The sequence below is a fragment of the Pristis pectinata genome, unplaced genomic scaffold (genome assembly GCF_009764475.1).
Source record: "Pristis pectinata isolate sPriPec2 unplaced genomic scaffold, sPriPec2.1.pri scaffold_94_arrow_ctg1, whole genome shotgun sequence".
NCBI classification, from domain to species: domain Eukaryota; kingdom Metazoa; phylum Chordata; class Chondrichthyes; order Rhinopristiformes; family Pristidae; genus Pristis; species Pristis pectinata.
In genome coordinates this window covers 860-23073 of record NW_026262578.1, presented here as the reverse complement: position 1 = coordinate 23073, position 22214 = coordinate 860, and the positions used below count along the sequence as shown (strand labels likewise).

The 22214-nt window shown below is 61.7% G+C and overlaps 2 protein-coding genes across 6 annotated transcripts in view; one reads left to right on the top strand and one right to left on the bottom strand.

The window, feature by feature from the left end:
- Positions 1-9662, top strand: part of LOC127567287 (large neutral amino acids transporter small subunit 2-like) — a 58938-nt gene extending 49276 nt beyond the window's left edge. For 4 of the 5 annotated variants that reach the window (XM_052009970.1, XM_052009972.1, XM_052009974.1 and 1 more), the window contains exons 9-12: positions 4626-4722; positions 5844-5993; positions 7648-7825; positions 8122-9662. In XM_052009970.1, the coding sequence (XP_051865930.1) occupies positions 4626-4722; positions 5844-5993; positions 7648-7825; positions 8122-8276 (580 nt within the window). In that variant the 3' untranslated portion in view covers positions 8277-9662. The remainder of the gene's footprint in view (positions 1-4625; positions 4723-5843; positions 5994-7647; positions 7826-8121) is intronic. The other variant, XM_052009975.1, reaches the window with a different exon arrangement.
- A 2857-nt stretch (positions 9663-12519) lies between these two features.
- On the bottom strand, positions 12520-21842 carry dhrs1 (dehydrogenase/reductase (SDR family) member 1; the record flags this gene model as incomplete). The annotated part of the gene is made up of 6 exons (XM_052009985.1): positions 12520-12967; positions 14023-14103; positions 15228-15297; positions 19596-19736; positions 20412-20544; positions 21763-21842. Coding segments are annotated over 6 exons (642 nt in total), but the record flags the coding sequence as incomplete, so codon positions are not given.
- Positions 21843-22214: the final 372 nt, after the last annotated feature.

Sequence of the window (22214 nt, the reverse complement as noted above, 5' to 3'; positions counted from 1 at the left end):
TTAGTCTCTCCTCATAATGCATCCTCTCTAAACCAGGCAGCATCTGCACCCTTTCCAAGGCCTCCACATCCTTCCTATAATGAGGTGACGAGAACTGGACACAGTACTCTAAGTGTGGCCTAACCAGAGTTTTGTAGAGCTGCATCATTACCTTGGTTTACTTATTGTCACATGTACCGAGATACAATGAAAAGCTTTTGCTGACAGCTCATTCCAAACATGAGTACATCGCGGTAGTACAAAGATTAAAAAAAACACTAACAGAATGCAGTATGTGGTGCTGCAGTTACGGAGAAAGTTCAGTGCAGGCGGATGAGGAGATGCAGGGGCCACGACAAGGCAGATTGGGAGTCGTTATCACAAAAGAGTCTTACAACAGCGGGATAGAAGCTGTCCTTGAGCCTGGTGGTACTTGTTTGCAAGCTTTCTGGGCGGTCCCATTACAGGAGGGGTGCAGAGGGTGCGAAGAGGTTCACCAGAATATTTATTATCACTGACTTCTATGTCGTGAAATGTGTTGTTTTGCGGCAGCAGTACAGTGCAAAGACATAAAATTACTATAAATTACAAAATAAGTAGTGCAAAAGAAAGGAATAATAAGATAGCGTTCATGGACCCTTCAGAAATCTGACGGCGGAGGGGAAGAAGCTGTTCCTGAATCGCTGAGTGTGGATCCTCAGGCTCCTGTACCTCCTCCCTGATGGTAGTAACGAGAAGAGGGCATGTCCCGGGTGGTGAGCGTCCTTAGTGATGGATGCCGCCTTCCTGAGGCGCCGCCTCTTGAAGACATCCTCGATGGTGGGGAGGGTTGTGCCCGTGATGGGAGCTGGCTGAGCCTACAACCCTCTGCGGCCTCTTGTGATCCTGCACATTGGAGCCTCCGTACCAGTCAGGATGCTCTCCGCCGTACATCTGGAGAAATTTGCAAGAGTCTTTGGTGATATGCCAAATGTCCTCGAACTCCTCACGAAGTAGAGCTGCTGGCATGCCTTCTTCGTGATTACATCAATGTGTTGGGCCCGGGATGTTGATGCCCAGGACGTGTTCTACCATCCACCCGTCTCTTGTCTCCCAGCTCCACCCCTCCCCTCCATGGCTCAATCTGCCTGCCATCCTTCACCACACTCCTCTACATACTGGCCACCTTCCCTCTCCGCTCTCAGTCCCGATGCAAGACAAGACATCTTTATTAGTCACAGGTACATCGAAACGCACAGTGAACTGCATCTGATGCGTAGAGTGTTCTGGGGGGCAGCCCGCAAGTGTCGCCACGCTTCCGGCGCCAACATAGCACACCCACAACTTCCTAACCCCGTACGTCTTTGGAATGTGGGAGGAAACCGGAGCACCCGGAGGAAGCCCACGCAGACACACGGGGAGAACGTACAATCTCCTTACAGACAGCGGCGGGAATTGAACCCGGGTCGCTGGCGCTGTAATAGCGTTACGCTGACCGCTACTCTACCGTGCCTGCCCTTAGGAATAGTAAAGGGGAAAAATCAACTCGTGGGAGTTGTCTATAGGCACAGGCAATACACCAAGAAATAGATGTAGCAGAGGATGCGGGGAGTCTGCAGAGAGATATAGATAGGTTCAGTGAGGGGGCAAGGGTCTGGCAGATGGAGTACACTGTTGGTAAATGCGAGGTCATCAACCCGAAACAGTGACAATTCCTCCCCCACCCCCCCCCCCCTACAGACGCTGCTCGACCCGCTGAGATCCTTGAGCAGGACCTTTGTCGCTCCAGATTCCGGCGTCTGCGGCCTCCGGTATCACCAGGGCGCTGCCTGGGATCAGGGACAAGTGCGGATTGCTTCCTCTGGAGCGGCGGAGGCTGAGGGGAGATCTGATAGAGGTTTATAAAATTACAAGAGGCCTAGACAGGGTAGAGAGTCAGAGCCTTTTCCCCAGGGTGGAAACGTCAAATACCAGAGGCTTAAGGCAGGTTTAAGGCGGGCAGGCACGGTAGTGTAGCAGTTAGCGTAACGCTATTACAGCGCCAGCGACCTGGGTTCAATTCTGGCCTCTGTCTGTAAGGAGTTTGTACGTTCTCCCTGTGTCTGCGTCTGTTTCCTCCGAGTGCCCCGGTTTCCTCCCACATTCCAAAGACGTACAGGTTAGGAAGTTGCGGGCGTGCTACGTTGGCACTGGAAGTGTGGCGACACTCTGCGGGCTGCCCCCAGAACACTCTATGCAAAAGATGCATTTCACTGTGTGTTTCGATGTATGTGTGACTAATAAAGAAATCTTACCTTAAAGTTTAAAGGGGATGTGTGAGGCAGAGAGTGGTGGGTGCCTGGAACGGGCTGCCAGGGGAGGTGGTGGAGGCAGGTACAGGTGGTGGAGGCATTTGGACAGACAGGGAATGGAGGGATAGGTCGGCACAGACATGGTGGGCCGAAGGGCCTGTTCCCAGGTCCAGAGTTCCTCCAGCATCGCCGTGTTTCTCACCGGCCTGCTCCTGCGCTGGGCTGTTCTGCGCTCTCTGATGTAGGCATCAGGTTACACAGAGTAGGGCATGGGAACAGGCCGTTCAGCCCATCGGGTCCATTCCGTCCACCAACCACCCATTTCGACCGATCCCACTTCATTCTCCCCACGTTCCCATCAAACCACCCCCCCCCCCCCACCAGGTTCAAAGTCAAGTCCACGTGTGCACGGGGACAGTGAGAAACTTCCCCACAGCAGATCACAGGCACAGAGCAACAGATCAGCAGCGTTCACAGGAAAAGCAGAAATTAAGGATAAATCATGCACCATTTTCACAAGGACACAATTAGAACATTAAAAAACCAAAGTCCATTGTAGTGCAGAGCGGTACCAGTGTTGCTGGACTGAGGTAGTGATTGGGGACGTGCAGGTTGGTTCAAGAACCGAATGGTTGAAGGGAGGCCGCTGTTCCTGAACCCGGCGGAGTGGGACTTCAGGCTTCTGTACCTCCTGCAAAAAGATGGCTCTCCCCCCTCACCCACACACTTGGGGGGGCAATTCACAGCAGCCGATTACCTCACCAACCCCGCACGTCTTTGGGACGTGGGAGAGAAGCGGAGCCCCCCGGGGGGAGCCCACGGGGTCACAGGGAGAGCTTGCAAACTCCACACACACACACACACACACACACACACACAGACATGCACACACACACGTAGATACACATAGATACACACAGAAACACACACACATGGAGATACACACACACAGAGATACACACACACACACGTAGAGATACACATAGATACACCCAGAAACACACACACATGGAGATACACACACACAGAGATACACACACACTCACACACAATTGAAGCCGGTCTCGGGGCCGTGAGGCAGCTGTACGAGGTGGCTCACTGTGCTGCCCTAAGATGGTTAAAGGACGGGTTTAAAGGTCAAAAGACCGAGCAGGAATAAATGGGCCTCACAGCAGGGAGACAGGCCCTTCGGCCCAACTCGTCCGTGCTACCTACCTGAGCCGGTCCCATTCGCCCGCGTTTGGCTCTAAACCTTTTCCTTTCCCTAGTACCCATCCAAACGCCTGTTGAACGTTGTAATTCAGGCTGCGGCCATGGGTTACCATGGAAACCTGGGCCCCCAGTGTTACCTGTCCCAGTGGGCCGATAACACAGGGCTGTGTGCGGGGGGAGCAGGTGGGGTGGGACAAGGTACAGCGTGCTCGGTGGTTCATCGCGCCGCACAGGATTTCCTTCCCAAAGCTGCTCGCTGATCCCAGAGCTAAAGGTGGCAGCCGCCGGCAGCCTGACGTAAAGGCCGAGCATATCTCCCCCCCTCCCCGACCCTCTCTGCCTCCCTCTCGCTCTGCCCCTCTCTCTCCACGTCCTCCTTATCTCTCGCCGGCTCTTTCGTTTCACTGTCACAGTATCTTTCCGTCTGGTGAGAGGACACCTCCCCCATCTCTCCCCTCTCCCTCCTCCCCCCTTCGCTCTACATTTAAACCTCCTGCAGCCTTCCCCTCTCCTCCCTCCACACTCTGTACCGTTGCCCCTCCTGCCTCCTCTCCACCCCCTACCGCTTCCCCACCCTCGCTGCCTCGCTCACTTTCATCCCTCTCTCTCTCCCCTCCTCCTCCTCTCCCCCCTCTCCCCCTCCCCCTCTCTCTCCCTCCCCCTCTCTCCCCCCTCATCCTCTCTCTCTTTCTTCCCCCTCACACTCTGTCCCTCTGCATCTCTCCTGTCCACCTTTCTCTCTCTCTCTCTCCCCCTCACCTTAGCCCCTCTCTTTATCTCTCTCCCCCTCTGTGTATCTCCCGTCACTCTTCCTGCCCCCCTCTCTTTCTCCCTCCCTCTTTCTCTGCCTCTCCCACTCCCCACCGTCTCCCCGTCTCTCTTTCCCCTTTCCAACTCCCTCCCCGTCTCTCCCCCCTCCCTCTCTCCCTCCCCCCTCTCTTCCCCTCTCTCTCCCCTCCCTCTCCCCCTTTCTCCCCCCCTCTCCCCTCTTTCTGTCTCCCCCTCTCTCTCCCCCTCCCTCTCTCTCTACCCCCTCGTAACCCCCTCTCTCTCTGCCCCCCTCTCCCCACCCCACCTTTCCTCCCCACCCTCCCTCTCTCACTCCCCCCCTTCCTTCCCCTTCCCCCAAGACTTTGTGCTCTGACAGAGAACCTTTCCTTTCAGGTTGTTCTTTGCTGGAGCTCGTGAGGGTCACCTGCCGAGGTTGCTGGCTATGATTCACATTAAGCGCTGCACTCCCATACCAGCCCTGCTGTTCACTGTAAGATAGGAATCTTGGTGCATCGTTCATGCTCTGAATCAGTTATCATAGTCACGGCATTGATTGGCAACTCCACCTCAGTTACTCTTTGCGACGTCAGTGCTGGGGCTGGGATTTGGGATCACCCTGTGCCCAGACCCTGACCTTCCATCACCACCGGTGTGGACCCCACCACCCTAGTCCTGTTCCGACCCCGACCCCGGTGTTAGTGGAAGGGACCCTCCCCACCAGCTCCCCACAGCTCCCTCCCAAACCCGCTGGTCAGGGACTCTCGCCTTCCTCCTGCCTGGGGCCACGGACTGTGATATAACGCAGTCCTGGTCCCCCGGCCCTCTACCCCGCACCTTCTGCCTTGTCGCCACACGTTCCTCAGCCTCGGCCATCAACTGTTAATGTAACACTGCCCTTTCTAATTCAACCAGCAGCTATTTGCAATGTACCCCACCAGTTCCACACTGGCAGCCATTTGCAGTGTACTCCCCCAACGCTACACTGGCAGCCATTTGCAGTGTACTCCCCCAACGCTACACTGGCAGCCATTTGCAGTGTACTCCCCCAACTCTACACTGGCAGCCATTTGCAGTGTACTCCCCCCCACTATACACCGGCAGCCATTGCTGCAATGTCCCCCTCCTGCCCGACTCTGGCGACCATCTGCAGTGTCCCCTTCCTGACCACAAGGGCAGCCATTTGCAGTGACCTGACCCTCACCGGCAGCCATCTGCAGTGAACCTCCCACTCCTGCCCCACATCAGTGGCCATTTGCAGTGTCCCTCTCCTGGTCTCACAACAGCAGCCATTTGCAGTGTCCCGTCCACCAGTCAGCTGACTCGCTTCTCTCCTGAAGACGAATCCAAAAATTCCTTTCTCTTCCCTGGCTCAGCCTTAACCTGATCGTAACCCAAGGAGGGGAGGTGGGGGGTGAGGGTGGAGGGGGTGATTGATTGGCTTGGCTGCTTCCCCCTCCAGCTTGGTGTGTCTGTGTCTCCGTGCAGCCTCCTCTGATCTCCCCCACCTCTCCCAACCCTGCCTCGCTCCAGCACTGCTTGCGAGTTCGGGGACGGCAGCCTCACGGACCTACCCCTCGTCCACCGTTCTCTCTCTCTCTCTCTCCCCTCCAGTGCGCCTCCACCCTGTTGATGCTGGTGACCAGCGACATCTACACGCTGATCAACTATGTGGGCTTCATCAACTACCTGTTCTATGGCGTCACCATCGCCGGACAGATCGTGCTGCGCTGGAGGGAGCCCGACATGCCCCGGCCGATCAAGGTGAGCGGGCAGCTGGGGACGCGTGGCTTTCCGACGGCAGGGGGAGGGGCAGGGGACGGGGACTCCCCCATCTCCCCCTCCTTACCACCCCTTCCCCCTCCATCTCACTCTCCCCTCTCTCTCTCCCTCCCTCCCTCCCTCTCTCTCCCTCCGCCTCCCCCTCCCTCCCTGTCTCTCTCCGGAGATGTGACCAGACCTCTCCCCCGCCCCAGCAGCTGTCAGTCCCGGAAGCTTTCTGTCTGATGGCTCCATGTTAGTTCCGGCTCACTGAACATTCCCAGCTCTCCGATCACTTCTCCCAGACGCTCCTGCTGGGCTCACCAAACCTGGGCTCTGGACCCCCGGTCCCCCGAGTTACCCCGGCCCCCGGTTCCCCCCAGCCCCCGGACCCCCGAGTCCCCGGTACTTCTGCACCTGACTTGACTGCCCGACAGGAAGGGAAACCCTCCCTCCAACAGACCGATCTCACCCCACCCCCCAACCCCTCGCCACCCACCCCCACCTCACACTCTTGAGCCCTGCCCTACTGCTGCCCAGGGGAGACCAGAGGGGGAGGGGAAAGGCAGGGGAGGGAGGGAGGGGGAGGGAGGAGGTGGGATTGGGGTAAGGCAGTGGAAGGAAGGAGGGAGGGGAAACGCAGGGGAGGGGGGAGGGAGGGACACACACAGGCACAGAGCGGTGGAGGTTGCAGGAGGGGGTATGACGGTGGGGGGGGGGGTGGCGGGGGGAGGGCAGTGGGGTTGGGGTCAGCCATCTCCACCCAATCTGTCCCAGAGGGCCTGGGCACAGCCCCTCCCACCTGCTCCTCTCCCCCACCCACCCATCTCCTCCCCTCCCCTCCCACAACGTTCCCCCTCCCTCCCCTCCCCACGTCTCCCTCTGCCCCTTGTCCCAGAGCCCACCACTCGGACCAGTCCCCAAACTCGCAGCCCGATCCCCTCCCCACCAAGGTCTGCGTCTGGTGAGAACCCCAAGTCCCTGAGTACGAGCTTCCTGTGCAGCCCCACCCTCCCGACTTTCCCAAAATCCCCCTTACCCCCACCCCCCCAGGTCTCTGGAGCCCATTGGAATTGGTTTATTATTGTCACTTGTACCGAGGTACAGTGAAAAACTTGTCCTGCATACCGATCGTACAGGTCATCAGTACGTTGAGTTAGTACAGGGGAAAAGCAATAACAGAATGGAGAATAAAGTGTTCAGAGCTTCAGAGAAATTGCAGGCAGACAATAAGGTGCAAGGGCCACGACGAGGTAGATTGTGAGGTCAGGAGTCCATCTTATCGTTCAACAGTCTTATAACAGCGGGATAGAAGCTGTCCTTGAGCCTGGTGGTCCGTGCTTTCAGGCTTTTGTATCTTCTGCCCGATGGGAGAAGGGAGAAGAGAGAATGCCCGGGGTGGGTGGGGTCTTTGATTATGCCGGCTGCTTCACCAAGGCAGCGGGAAGTGTAGACGGAGTCCGCGGAGGGGAGGCTGTTTTCTGTGACGCGCTGGTCTGTGTCCACAACTCTCTGCGGTTTCTTGCGGTCCTGGGCAGAGCAGTTGCCGTACCAAGCTGCTCTGCCCAGGACCGCAAGTCCGGTCCCTCCGCCACCCCCGCCCCAGAGTTGCCTCGCTGGGTAAGGGTGTGTTGACTGTTGTTGTTCTCCAACCCAGGTGAGCCTGATCTTCCCGGTGGTCTACCTGCTCTTCTGGGCCTTCCTCATGGTCTTCAGCCTGTGGTCGGAACCGGTGGTGTGCGGCATCGGACTGGCCATCATGCTGACCGGCGTTCCCGTCTACTTCCTGGGAATCTACTGGAGGAACAAGCCGGAATGCTTTGACAACGTGGTCGGTAAGGACCGGACGGAGAGACCGGTGTCCCCCAGTCCCTCTCCCTCGGGGGGGTATCTGTAAACTGACCGGTGTTCCTCAGTCCCTCTCCCTCAGTGGGGTATCTGTGCACTGAGCGGTGTCCCTCAGTCCCTCTCCCTTGGGGAGATATCTGTACACTGATCGGTGTCCCTCTCCCTCGGGGGGATATCTGTACACTGACCCATGTCCCTCAGTCCCTCACCCTCAGGGGGATGTCTGTACACTGACCGGTGTCCCTCGGTGCACTGAAGCCCTCCCTCTCTCTCTCCCTCGCAGACAGCGTTACCTACTTTGGACAGAAGTTCTGTGTGGTGGTCTACCCTGAGGAGTCTCACTCTGCCGACACACAGGAGCTCTGCCACCTCTCCGAAGCCCAGGCCGACAACTTGAAGGGCGTCAACAGCACCGGTACCCCGGGGGCGCTGGCCTGAGTCCAGTCTCCGGGGCGGGACGAGGGATGGGGTGGAGGGAGGGAGGGAGGGAGGGCCTCGAGTGGGACCCTCAACCTCTGTGCCTCACCCTCCTCTCCCCAACTGGCCGTCCTGCGGGGAGGGGGCAGGAGGTGGGGGGAAGTCAGGGGATTGTAAATCAGGTGGGTGGGTTGGAGGTCACAGAGCCCAGGGGGTGGGGAACAAGTTGCCCCCGCCACACCTGCCTGGTCACCAGAGTGTTGCTCCCCCCGCAGATCCGCTGGGAGCGGTCAGCTTGTCAGTGTGCTCCCCCTCCCAGCCCACTGTCCGGTGTGGGGGGGCAGCACTCAAGGTGGGCACCTCTGTGGTCTGGCATCCACTTACAGTGTGCCCCGGCCCCTCCCCCGACGGGCACCATGTGCAGCACGTGGCCGTCCTCTCCTGGACACCATTTGCAGTGTACCTGTGTCCCCCACCAGCCCTCGTTGGTAGGGGTTCTCAGTCCCCTCCTGGCCTCCATTTGCAGTGTACCTCCGTCCCCACACCACCCATGACTTGCAAGGTGTCTCTCCACTGTCCTGGCTGCCGTTTGCCAACCATATCAATCCCATATTGGCTGCCATTTGCAGTGTGTCTCTGTACCCTCCCAGCCACCATTTGCAGTGTGTCTCTGGCCTGCACTGGCTGCCATTTGCAATGTGGCTCAGTCCCTGTGGCTGCCATTTGCAGTGTGGCTCAGTCCCTGAGCAGTTGCCATTTGCTGTGTGGTTCAGTCCCTCAACGGCTGCCATTTGCAGGGTGCCTCAGTCCCTGAGTGGTTGCCATTTGCAGTGTGTCTACCCCCACACTGGCTGCCATTTGCAATGTGTCTCTGTACCCTCCCAGCCACCATTTGCAGTGTGTCTCTGGCCTGCACTGGCTGCCATTTGCAGTGTGGCTCAGTCCCATACAGGCTGCCATTTGCAGTGTGTCTCCGTACCCTCCTGCCCACCATTTTGCAATGTGATTGCCCCACACTGGCCGCCATTTGCAGTGTGGCTCAGTCCCTGAACAGCTGCCATTTGCGGTGTGTCGTCTCGACCCAGCTCCCCATTGGAACAGCCCTGTCCGGTGGGGTGGGGTGGGTTGGGTGGGCTGATCTGCCCCCATTTCCTACGTCCCAACCACCCCCCAATCCAGTCTCAGGCTCTCCTCTCCAGCGCTCTGAGGGAACCTTCCTTCCCCCAGGACCAACGCCTAGGCATTTCACGCAGGGTGGGGGCAAACAACCAAAGGTGCTAAACTCGGCAAGAATTGGCTGGCGCTGCAGAAATTGACACGTATTTAAACGTTGTATCTGCCATAAAGCAGTATCTGTTTGTTTATTGCTGTAGGAACAGTAATCCTGATTAAACTTTGAGAGTTTTATCACTCATTGACTTCACTGCCCCAGCCCGTGGGGGACTCGGGAAGGCAGATATCCCGGGACGGGTGGATTGGGAGCGGGATGAGCCCACCCCACCCCTCCCCACCTGCTCCCCACAACCTTCTATCAAACCACGGCCCACCTCACTGTGACTCCGACCCCACTCCCCCCGGTGACCTTTCTCACCCACCCCCCCCCGCCCCATCTCCGTCGTAAATGGGCAACCCCCTGATTTTCTTTACACACACACACACACACACACACACACACACACACACACACACACACACACACACACACACACACACACACACACAGTGACCCCACTGGTTCTGGATTCTCCCCCAGGAGGAAACCACCCCCCCAACACACCCCCACCACCCACCCTGTCGAGACCCTCCCCCTGAGGACGGGACGTGTTTCAATCCAGTCCCCCCTCCCTCTCCCGAATACAAGCCGAACACACCCGGTCCAGTACAGTCACCCTCCCAACTGAAGCCAACCCACCCACCCTCACCCCTCTCCCACACCCTTCACTCCCACCCCCTCACCCCCACCCACAACCCCTCCCACCCCCTCACCCCCACCCCTCTCCCACCCCCTTCACCCCCAACCCCACCCACACCCCCACCCCTCTCCCACCCCCAACCCCTCCCACCCCCTCACCCCCACCCCCACCCCTCTCCCACCCCCAACCCCTCCCACCCCACCCCCACCCACACCCCCACCCCTCTCCCACCCCCAACCCCTCCCACCCCCTCACCCCCACCCCACCCCTCTCCCACCCCCAACCCCTCCCACCCCCTCACCCCCACCCACACCCCCACCCCTCTCCCACCCCAACCCCTCCCACCCCCTCACCCCCACCCCCACCCCTCTCCCACCCCCAACCCCTCCCACCCCTCACCCCCACCCACACCCCCACCCCTCTCCCACCCCCAACCCCTCCCACCCCCTCACCCCCACCCACACCCCCACCCCTCTCCCACCCCCAACCCCTCCCACCCCCTCACCCCCACCCCCACCCCTCTCCCACCCCCAACCCCTCCCACCCCCTCACCCCCACACCCCACACCCCCACCCCTCTCCCACCCCCAACCCCTCCCACCCCCTCACACCCACCCACAACCCCTCCCACCCCCCACCCCTCTCCCACCCCCAACCCCTCCCACCCCCCACCCCCACCCACACCCCCACCCCTCTCCCACCCCCAACCCCTCCTACCCCCTCACCCCCACCCACACCCCTCTCCCACCCCCATGTTCACCCATCCCCACCTTCACCCCCACCCACCCTCCGCACAACCCTCATCCACCCTACCCTCACCCACCCACCCTCCCTCCCCCTTATCCACCCTCCCCACAACCCTCCCCTCACCCACACACACCCTCACCCCCACCCTCCCCACAACCCTCCCCCCACCCTCACCCTCCCACCCCCTCACCCACCCTCACCCTCCTACCCACCTGCCCTCACCCCCACCCTCCCCCTCACCCCCCCTCCCCCTCACCACCCCCCCCCCCCCCCACCATGTCCAGGAACAGGAGAATTTTCTGCTCTCTCGCTGCCTCCCAACCGCAGCGGGACGCCCCAGGCTCCCTCCCTCCCTCCCTCCGCCCCGGAGAGGAGGCTGGCCCCCACCGTGAGCCAGCCGTGGATCTCCCAGTCACACGCAGGCCACTTACATAATGGGAACAATGGGGCCGTTCACAGTTCTCGGGCGACCGAGCCTCGGAGTCCAGCCCCAGCCCATTCACGGCCGGATCCTCGCGTCCCTGCTGTCTGCCGACAGAAGGACATTCCACTGCAGGAGGCAGCACCCTCCATCCAGTCTACTGAAGGGATTCCAAGCTGAAACGGCTGCTGGACCCGCTGTGTGTACAGCAGCTTTTTGTTGTCTTATTTTGGATTTCCAGAGTCTGCAAAGTTTTGACACAAGTTCTCCCCCAATCTCTCCCTCTCGCCACACCTACAGAGCAACACACACACACACACACACAGTGACAGACTCACACCTACAGGGCAACACACACACAGTGACAGAGACACTCTCACACCTACAGAGCAGCACACACACACACACACACACACACACAGTGACAGACACACTGACAGAGACACTCTCTCACCTACAGAGCAACACACGCACAGACACTGTCAGAGACACAGTCATGCACACACCCCCTGACAGACAGACACACTCATAACTGCAGAGCAACACACAGAGACATGCACACACACACTGGCAGAAACACACACACACACTGGCAGACCTACAGACACAAATACAGATATACAAAGTAAGACACACTGAGACACACACACACACACGTAGACATAGACAGATACAAAGCAACACAGGCAAACACAGACACACCCACACACCGAGTGACAGACAAGAGCTGCCCCCTACTGCACAGAGCCAGGCATCAACTGGTGTAGGGAACTCACGGCCTCAGGAGACAACGGCACCGACCTCCGTACAGTCACACCATTAACCCCGCCATCAGAACTCTCCTTAACGTCCCCGTCCCAGTCTCACACTCACCGAGGGTCACACACGCGCACACACATTGAGAGTCCATCACTGACGTTTTAGCACGAAAGCATCTTTATTTGCCATTAAAACGACAGCGGTCCTGTCCGGTGGGGGGATCCCTTCCCACGCTCGCTGTGTGGGGACTGCAGGGGGGAGGTCGGCCCAGGGGAGATGGTGGGGAAGCGGGGAGAGGGTGGGGGGAAGGGAGGTGGGGGGGAGGGTGGGTGGGGTGTGGTTAGGGGTGGGTGGGGTGGGGAGGGGAGGGGAGGGGGCGGGGAGGGGTGGGAGAGGGTGGGTGTGGTGTGGTTAGGGGTGGGTGGGGTGTGGGGAGGGGAGAGGTGGGGAGGGGAGGGGCGGGGAGGGTTGGGAGGGGGAGGCGGGGAGGGGTGGGAGAGGGTGGTTGGGGAGGTGTGGGTGTGGAGATGTGAGGAGGGGTGGGGAGGATTGGGTAGGGGTGGGGTGGGGAGAGGTGGGGAGGGGAGGGGTGGGGAGGGGAGCAGAGGGAGTCGGGGTCACAGTGGGATGACCGAGGGCGAGGTGGGAGGGGAGGGGAGGGGAGGGAGGGAGCCCTGGGCCCGTGGGGGGGGGGGGTGGGGAGTGAGCTCCCCCAGGAGCCGCCGGCTCAGGCCCCTCAGAAGCGGCTGGCCCCCAGCGCCATCAGCCACTTGGGAACCTTGAGGAAGGCGGGCAGCAGAGATCCGAGCCAGGCCAGGCCCCACACCTGCCCGAGGAGGAAGCCCAGGGACCGGTACTGTACCAGCGGCCGTCCTGCAGGCAGAGGGAGAGAGACGGGGGGTCACACCGGGGCTCACACCGGGGTCACCGGCCCCCACCTCCCACCCCTGACCCCCGCCAACGCAGGGCCACCTGTCCGACCCCTCCCAGCCAGGGTCAAGGGGTGCGACCCCTGAACCAGAGTCCCAACCCCCCGTTGCCGTGGGGGACAGTTAGGCCGTTTGGCCCATCCAGTCTGTTCCAACGATCAATCGTGGCTGATTTTCCCAACCCCGTTCTGCCGGTGACCCTTCACCCCCTCACCGATCGACCTCTGCCTTAAATACCCCCAGTGACTTGTCCTCCACACCCCCCACCAAGTGGCAACGAATCCCACGGATTCACCGCCCTCCGGCTGAAGGAATTCCTCCTCGTCTCCGTTCCAAAGGGACGTCCCTTCGTTCTGAGGCTGTGCCCTCGGATCCCGGACTCTCCCACTGACGGGAACGTCCTCTCCACGTCCGCTCTATCCCGGCCTTCCAGTACCCGGGAGGTTTCAGTGAGATCTCCCCCCGCCCCTCCCCTCATCCTCCATCGAGTACAGGCCCGGAGACGTCAAACGCTCCTCGTACGTTAACCCTTTCATTCCCGGGGTCGTTCTTTGCGAACCTCCTCTGGACCCTCTCCAGGGGCCCAGCACGTCCTTCCTGAGACACGGGGCCCAGAACGGCTCACGGTGCGGTCTGACCCACGCCTCGTAAAGCCTCGGCCGTACACCCCTGCCCTTACGTTCCAGCCCCCTCGAAACGAGCGCTGACGTTACATCTGCCTTCCTCACCGCCGACTCAGCCCGCAAGTTAACCTTCAGGGAATCCCGCGCTGGGACCCCCGATTTCCGGATCCCCTCCCCATTTGGGAGATAGTCCACACCTTCATCCTTCCCGCCAACGTGCCCGACCCCACCCGTCCCTGCGCCGTGTTCCGTCAGCAACTCCTCCGCCCGCTCTCCCGACCCGTCCACGTCCTCCTGCAGACCCCCCTCCCCGTCCCTGCCACCTGCCTCGGCCTCGTCCGCAAACGGGGGATGGTGGGGGGGTCGGGGAACTCACCGTCCACGTCTGACAGTCCGTACTCTGTAGCCAGGTCGCAGGTCAGGTGCACCCTGCCCGTCTTCCTCAGGATGTTTTTGTCTGTGGAGTAGAGGGGATGGTGAAGGGACAGGTGGAAAACTACTGGGCGGCGAGGGGACAGGCGGAAAACTACAGGATGGAGAGGGTCAATGGAACAGGCAGAAAACTACAGGTCGGTGAGGGCTGAGGGAACAGGCGGAAAATTACAGGACGCTGAGGGTCAAGGGAACAGGCGGAAAACTACAGGACGGTGAGAGCTGAGGGAACAGGCGGGAAGCTACAGGTCGGTGAGGGCTGAGGGAACAGGCGGAAAATTACAGGACGCTGAGGGTCAAGGGAACAGGCGGAAAACTACAGGACGGTGAGAGCTGAGGGAACAGGCGGGAAGCTACAGGTCGGTGAGGGGACAGGCAGAAAACTACAGGACAGTGAGGGGACAGGTGAGAAAACAGACGGTGAGGGGTGAGGGGACAGGCGGAAAAGTACAGGACAGTGAGGGGTGAGGGAACAGACAGAAAACTACAGAGAGTGAGGGTGAGGGACAGGCGGTATCCTGCAGGAGAATGCGGGGATGGGGGAACCGGTGAAAACCTACAGTGCAGCGAGGGGTTGAGGGAACAGGCAGAAACCCAGAGGACAGCGAGGCAGTGTGGGTATATGCGGGGGATACAGGGCAGTGTAGGCGAGAGTACAGGCGGAGTCACAATCAAACATCAGGAAGACGCGGGCACAGGTAGAGAAGAGGGGTGGGGACACAGGTGGTCATAATATTGGAGGCCGGATCGTCCAAAGAGGAGGGATTGGGGGGGGGGGGGGGACTGCGGGTGAACAGTTACTAAGTCTGACAGGAGTTTGGTTTTGGTTGCACGGGAGATGGCAGGTAAAAGTCAGGTGGTTCTGACACAACTGAGGGGAGCCAACAAGACAACTGCCTACAGGTTCCATCTCCGTATCAGGTAAGGTGTAGTCTGACTGAACCGGGGGGGGGGGGGGGTGGTATTCAAACAGGCGGACAATGGGGTACAGGCAGAAACACAACAGGAGAGCGAGAGGACAAGTGATCGCCGTCAAACCGCAGGGCGGCGAGGGTACAGGCGGGGCGGCTGACGGCAGGCAGTGGGAAGTACAGGCGGCGCCTGTACGGTGGGCAGCGAGGGTACAGGCGGGGAGGGGTGGCCACTCACCCTTTGCCATGGCGACGATGCACATCCCACTCATCTCCGGGGTCTCACCCTTGCTGAACATGTCGAATATCTGTGACCAGGTGACAGGAACAGCTCAGCGGGAGAGGGGCAGGACCCTTCCCTCGTTCTGCCTTCCACCCCCCTCCCCCAACCTCCCCCCACCCCTCCCCGAACCCCATCCCCACCCCCACCCCTTCCCCCACCCCTAACCCCTTCCCCCTCCCCTAACCCCTTCCCCCTCCCCTAACCCCATCCCCACCCCCACCCCTAACCCCTTCCCTCCCCTAACCCCTTCCCCCTCCCCTAACCCCTTCCCTCCCCTAACCCCTTCCCCCTCCCCTAACCCCTTCCCTCCCCTAACCCCTTCCCCCACCCCTAACCCCTTCCCTCCCCTAACCCCTTCCCCCACCCCTAACCCCTTCCCTCCCCTAACCCCTTCCCCCACCCCTAACCCCTTCCCTCCCCTAACCCCTTCCCCCTCCCCTAACCCCTTCCCTCCCCTAACCCCTTCCCTCCCCTAACCCCTTCCCCCACCCCTAACCCCTTCCCCCACCCCTAACCCCTTCCCCACCCTAACCCCTTCCTCCCCTAACCCCTTCCCCACCCCTAACCCCTTCCCTCCCCTAACCCCTTCCCCTCCCCTAACCCCTTCCCTCCCCTAACCCCTTCCCCTCCCCTAACCCCTTCCCTCACCCCTAACCCCTTCCCCCACCCCTAACCCCTTCCCTCCCCTAACCCCTTCCCCTCCCCTAACCACTTCCCCCTCCCCTAACCCCTTACCTCCCCTAACCCCTTCCCCACCCCTAACCCCTTCCCTCCCTAACCCCTTCCCCTCCCCTAACCACCTTCCCCCTCCCCTAACCCCTTACCTCCCCTAACCCCTTCCCCCCCCTAACCCCTTCCCCTCCCCTAACCCCTTCCCTCCCCTAACCCCTTCCCCCTCCCCTAACCCCGTCCCCCTCCCCTAACCCCTTCCCTCCCCTAACCCCTTCCCTCCCCTAACCCCTTCCCTCCCCTAACCCCTTCCTCACCCCTAACCCTTCCCTCCCCTAACCCTTCCCCCTCCCCTAACCCTTCCCCCACCCCTAACCCCTTCCCTCCCCTAACCCCTTCCCTCCCCTAACCCTTCCCTCCCCTAACCCCTTCCCCCTCCCCTAACCCCTTCCTCCCCTAACCCCTTCCCTCCCTAACCCCTTCCCCCCCCTAACCCCTTCCCCCTCCCCTAACCCCTTCCCCTCCCCTAACCCCTTCCCTCCCCTAACCCTTCCCCCCCCCCCTAACCCCTTCCCCTCCCCTAACCCCTTCCCTCCCCTAACCCCTTCCCTCCCCTAACCCCTTCCCTCCCCTAACCCCTTCCCCCTCCCCTAACCCCTTCCCTCCCCTAACCCCTTCCCCCCCTAACCCCTTCCCCTCTCCCCTAACCCCTTCCCCTCCGCTAACCCCTTCCCTCCCCTAACCCCTTCCCTCCCCTAACCCCTTCCCCCACCCCAAACCCCTTCCCCCTCCCCTAACCCCTTCCCTCCCCTAACCCCTTCCCTCCCCTAACCCCTTCCCTCCCCTAACCCCTTCCCTCCCCTAACCCCTTCCCCCACCCCTAACCCCTTCCCTCCCCTAACCCCTTCCCTCCCCTAACCCCTTCCCCCACCCCTAACCCCTTCCCTCCCTAACCCCTTCCTCCCCTACCCCTTCCCCCCCCAACCCTTCCCCCCCTAACCCCTTCCCCCCTAACCCCTTCCCCCTCCCCTAACCCCTTCCCCCTCCCCTAACCCCTTCCCTCCCCTAACCCCTTCCCCTCCCCTAACCCTTCCCCTCCCCCTAACCCCTTCCCTCCCCTAACCCTTCCCCTTCACCCTAACCCCTTCCCCCCCTAAACCCCTTTCCTCCCCTAACCCCTTCCCCACCCCTAACCCCTTCCCTCCCCTAACCCTTCCCCCCTCCCCTAACCCCTTCCCTCCCCCTAACCCATTCCCTCCCCTAACCCCTTCCCTCCCCTAACCCCTTCCCCCACCCTAACCCCTTCCCTCCCCTAACCCCTTCCCTCCCTAACCCCTTCCCCTCCCCTAACCCCTTCCCCCCCCCTACACCCCTTCCCCCACCCTAACCCCTTCCCTCCCCTAACCCCTTCCCTCACCCTAACCCCTTCCCACCCCTAACCCCTTCCTCCCTAACCCCTTCCCTCCCCCTAACCCTTCCCTCCCCTAACCCCTTTCCCTCCCCTAACCCCTTCCCTCCCCTAACCCCTTCCCCCTCCCCTAACCCCGTCCCTCCCCTAACCCCTTCCCCCTCCCCTAACCCTTCCCCTCCCCTAACCCCTTCCCTCCCCCTAACCCCTTCCCTCCCTAAACCCTTCCCTCCCCTAACCCCGTCCCCTCCACCTAACCCCTTCCCTCCCCTAACCCCTTCCCTCCCTAACCCCTTCCCCCACCCCTAACCCCGTCCCTCCCCCTAAACCCTTCCCCCACCCCTAACCCGCTTCCCTCCCTAACCCCTTCCCCCCCTAACCCCTTCCCCCAGCCCCTAACCCTTCCCTCCCCTAACCCCTTCCCTCACCCTAACCCCTTCCCCCTCCCCTAACCCCTTCCCCTCCCCTAACCCTTCCCTCCCTAACCCCTTCCCCCACCCTAACCCATTCCCCTCCCCTAACCCCTTCCCCTCCCCTAACCCCTTCCCCTCCCTAACCCCTTCCCCCACCCCTAACCCCTTCCCTCCCCTACCCCTTCCCCTCCACTAACCTCCTTCCCTCCCCTAACCCTTCCCCTCCCCTAACCCCTTCCCCCACCCCTAACCCCTTCCCCTCCCTAACCCCTTCCCCCACCCCTAACCCCTTCCCCCACCTAACCCCTTCCCCCACCCCTAACCCCTTCCCTCCCCTAACCCCTTCCCCCTCCCCTAACCCCTTCCTCCCTTAACCCCTTCCCCCACCTAACCCCTTCCCCCACCCCTAAACCCTTCCCTCCCTAACCCCTTCCCCCTCCCCTAACCCCTTCCCTCCCCTAACCCCTTCCCCCACCCCTAACCCTTCCCCCTCCCCTAACCCTTCCCCACCCTAACCCCTTCCCCCACCCCTAACCCCTTCCTCCCCTAACCACTTCCCTCCCCTAACCCCTTCCCCACCCCTAACCCCTTCCCTCCCTAAACCCTTCCCCACCCCTAACCCCTTCCCTCCCTAACCCCTTCCCCCACCCCTAACCCCTTCCCTCCCCTAACCCTTCCCCCTCCCCTAACCCCTTCCCCCTCCCCTAACCCCTTCCCTCCACTAACCCCTTCCCCCACCCCTAACCCCTTCCCTCCCCTAACCCCTTCCCCTCCCCTAACCCTTCCCCCACCCCTAACCCCTTCCCCCTCCCATAACCCCTTCCCTCACCCCTCACCCCTTCCCTCCCCTAACCCCTTCCCTCCCCTAACCCCTTCCCCCACCCCTAACCCCTTCCCTCCCCTAACCCCTTCCCCCACCCCTAACCCCTTCCCCCTCCCCTAACCCCTTCCCCCTCCCCTAACCCCTTCCCTCCCCTAACCCCTTCCCTCCCCTAACCCCTTCCCCCTCCCCTAACCCCTTCCCTCCCCTAACCCCTTCCCCCTCCCCTAACCCCTTCCCCCACCCCTAACCCCTTCCCTCCCCTAACCCCTTCCCCCACCCCTAACCCCTTCCCTCCCCTAACCCCTTCCCCCTCCCCTAACCCCTTCCCCCTCCCCTAACCCCTTCCCTCCCCTAACCCCTTCCCCCACCCCTAACCCCTTCCCTCCCCTAACCCCTTCCCCCTCCCCTAACCCCTTCCCCCACCCCTAACCCCTTCCCCCTCCCATAACCCCTTCCCTCACCCCTAACCCCTTCCCTCCCCTAACCCCTTCCCTCCCCTAACCCCTTCCCCCACCCCTAACCCCTTCCCTCCCCTAACCCCTTCCCCCACCCCTAACCCCTTCCCCCTCCCCTAACCCCTTCCCCCAACCCTAACCCCTTCCCTCCCCTAACCCCTTCCCTCCCCTAACCCCTTCCCCCTCCCCTAACCCCTTCCCTCCCCTAACCCCTTCCCTCCCCAACCCCTTCCCCCTCCCCTAACCCCTTCCCCCTCCCCTAACCCCATCCCCACCCCCACCCCTTCCCTTCCCCCTCCCCTAACCCCTTCCCCCACCCAACTCCCCAACCCCTTCTCCCACCACCTCCCCCCTCCCCTAACCCCCCCACCCCCTCCCCCAAACCCCCCACAACCCCTCCTCCAACACCCTCCCCTAACCCCACCCCTTCCCCTAACCCCCCCACCCCAACCCCCACCCCTTCCCCAGCCCCCTCCCCAACTCCTTCCCCACCCCTTTCCCAGCCCCCTCCCCCTACCACGCTTCCAGGCCCCCACCCCCCGGGGCCCCCCTCACCTTGGCCTGGGTCGGGCTGGTGGGCTGTGCATTGAGGATGGCAGTGGTGGTCTCGGTGCGGACGGCCCCCGGCCACAGCGACACGTAGGTCACCCCGTGTCTGCGTAACTCTGCCGCGCAGTCCTGGGCCAGCCGGTCACACTGTGGGGGCACGCAGGCAGAGTGAGGGGGGGTGGGGGCTGTTGGGGGGGGGGAGCGGGTGGAGGTGAGGGGGGAGGGGGTGAGCGGGAGTCGGGGGGGAGAGGAATCAACAGGGGGGAACAGGACGGGGAGGGAGTTTGGGAGAATTGTGTCGGGGGGGGGTTCAGGGAAGGTGCGTTCGGGGGAAGCAGGAACCGGGGACGGGGGTGTCTGTGGGGTGATCTGGGGGTATGTTTGGGTGTGGGGGTGGGAAGGGGCATTGGGGGGATGGGGGTAGGGTGATCGGGGGGGTATGTTTGGGGGTGGGGGTGGGAAGGGGCATTGGGGGGACGGGGGTGTCTGTGGGGTGATCTGGGGGGTATGTTTGGGGGTGGAGGTGGGATGGGGGGTGTCTGTGGGGTGATCGGGGGGGTATGTTTGGGGGTGGAGGTGGGAAGGGGCGTTGGGGGGATGGGGGGTGTCTGTGGGGTGATCGGGGGGGTATGTTTGGGGGTGGAGGTGGGATGGGGGGTGTCTGTGGGGTGATCGGGGTGGTATGTTTGGGGGTGGAGGTGGGATGGGGGGTGTCTGTGGGGTGATCGGGGGGGTATGTTTGGGGGTGGAGGTGGGAAGGGGCGTTGGGGGGATGGGGGGTGTCTGTGGGGTGATCGGGGGGGGGGGGTATGTCCGACCTACCGCGGCCTTGCCCACGCCGTACGGCACGTTGAACAGGTATCGCAGACCCCCAATGGAGGAGATGACCACGATCAGCCCCCTCCCCGTCTCCACCATCATGCGCGCGGCGTACACTGAGCAGATGTAGTGACCCCTGTGGGCAGAGACGGGGAGGGGGGCAGTGAGCAGGAACCACAGAAGCCTCCCCCCGAACACCTCCCCCACCACCCACCTCTACCCTCACTACCTCCCTCCCCCCCATGCCCGCTCACCTCCCTCCCTCCCACACCCCACCCTCCCTCCCTCCATCCCCACTCTCTCTCTCTCTCGGACACGCTCCCCTCCCTTCACTCCCTCCTGTCCCCTGCGCCCACTCCTACTGCCGTGCCACACTGTCCACCCCCCCCACCACCGCCTCCTCCCCCCCCTCTCGCACACCCACGGTCCTGAGCTCCGTCACTTCCAACTCTGCCAGCTCCCTTTCCCCGACAGACGGCAAATCCCTGCATGTGGTTGGGGGGGGGGGGAGGCGGGGAGTGGGGGAAGAGGAGAGACAGAGAGAGAGAGAGAGAGAGAGAGGCAGAGAGATAGAGACAGAGGGACAGAGAGAGACGGAGAGACAGACACAGTCAGAGACAGAGAGACAGACAGAGAGAGACACAGAGAGAGGCAGAGACAGAGAGGCAGAGAGAGAGACAGAGAGACACAGAGAGACAGAGGAAGAGACACAGAGAGACAGAGAGAGACGGAGAGAGAGAGAGGCAGAGAGATAGAGACAGAGGGACAAAGAGACGGAGAGACAGACACAGACAGAGACAGAGAGACAGACAGAGAGAGACACAGAGAGAGGCAGAGACAGAGAGAGAGAGGCAGAGACAGAGAGACACAGAGAGACAGAGAGAGAGACACAGAGACAGAGAGGCAGAGACAGAGAGAGAGACACAGAGACAGAGGAAGAGACACAGAGAGACAGAGAGAGAGACACAGAGACAGAGAGGCAGAAACAGAGAGGCAGAGAGAGACACAGAGAGAGACAGAGAGAGGCAGAGACAGAGAGACACAGAGAGAGACACAGAGACAGAGAGGCAGAAACAGAGAGGCAGAGACAGAGAGAGAGACACAGAGAGAGAGGCAGAAACAGAGGCAGAGACAGAGAGAGAGAGACAGAGAGACACAGAGAGAGACACAGAGAGAGAGGCAGAAACAGAGAGGCAGAGACAGATAGAGAGACGGGGGGGGGGGGGGAGAGAAGGTGCCAGAGGGGACGTATGTGGGAACAGGAGGGAGTCTGATTGGGCTGGTGGGTGCAGACGGTGTCCCGGGCCACTCGCCGACCCCACCTACCCCACACCCTCGCCCGGACCCCACTCACCGTAGCCCCACGTTGTTGATGTCGTCCCAAGCTGACGTCGGCATCTCCCAGAACCGCTTCCCCTGGTTCTCGAAGATCGTCTGCGCACAACACACCGGGTGTTCAGTGCCCCTGCCCCCTCACTGCCTCCCCCCCCCCCCCACACACCCACCAACCCACACTGCCTCCGGGAAGGGCATGGGGGGGTCAGGGAGTGGGTGGCGGGGAGGGAGGGGGTCGAACCTTCAGCCATAGGGCGGAAGGGGGAGGCGAGGGGGGAGGGGTAGGGGGAGGCGAGGGGGGAGTGGGGTAGGGTGAGGCGAGGGGGGAGTGGGGTAGGGGAGGCGAGGGGGGAGTGGGGTAGGGGAGGCGAGGGGTGAGTGGGGTAGGGGGAGGCGAGGGGTGAGTGGGGTAGGGGGAGGCGAGGGGGGAGTGGGGTAGCGGAGGCGAGGGGGGAGTGGGGTAGGGGGTGA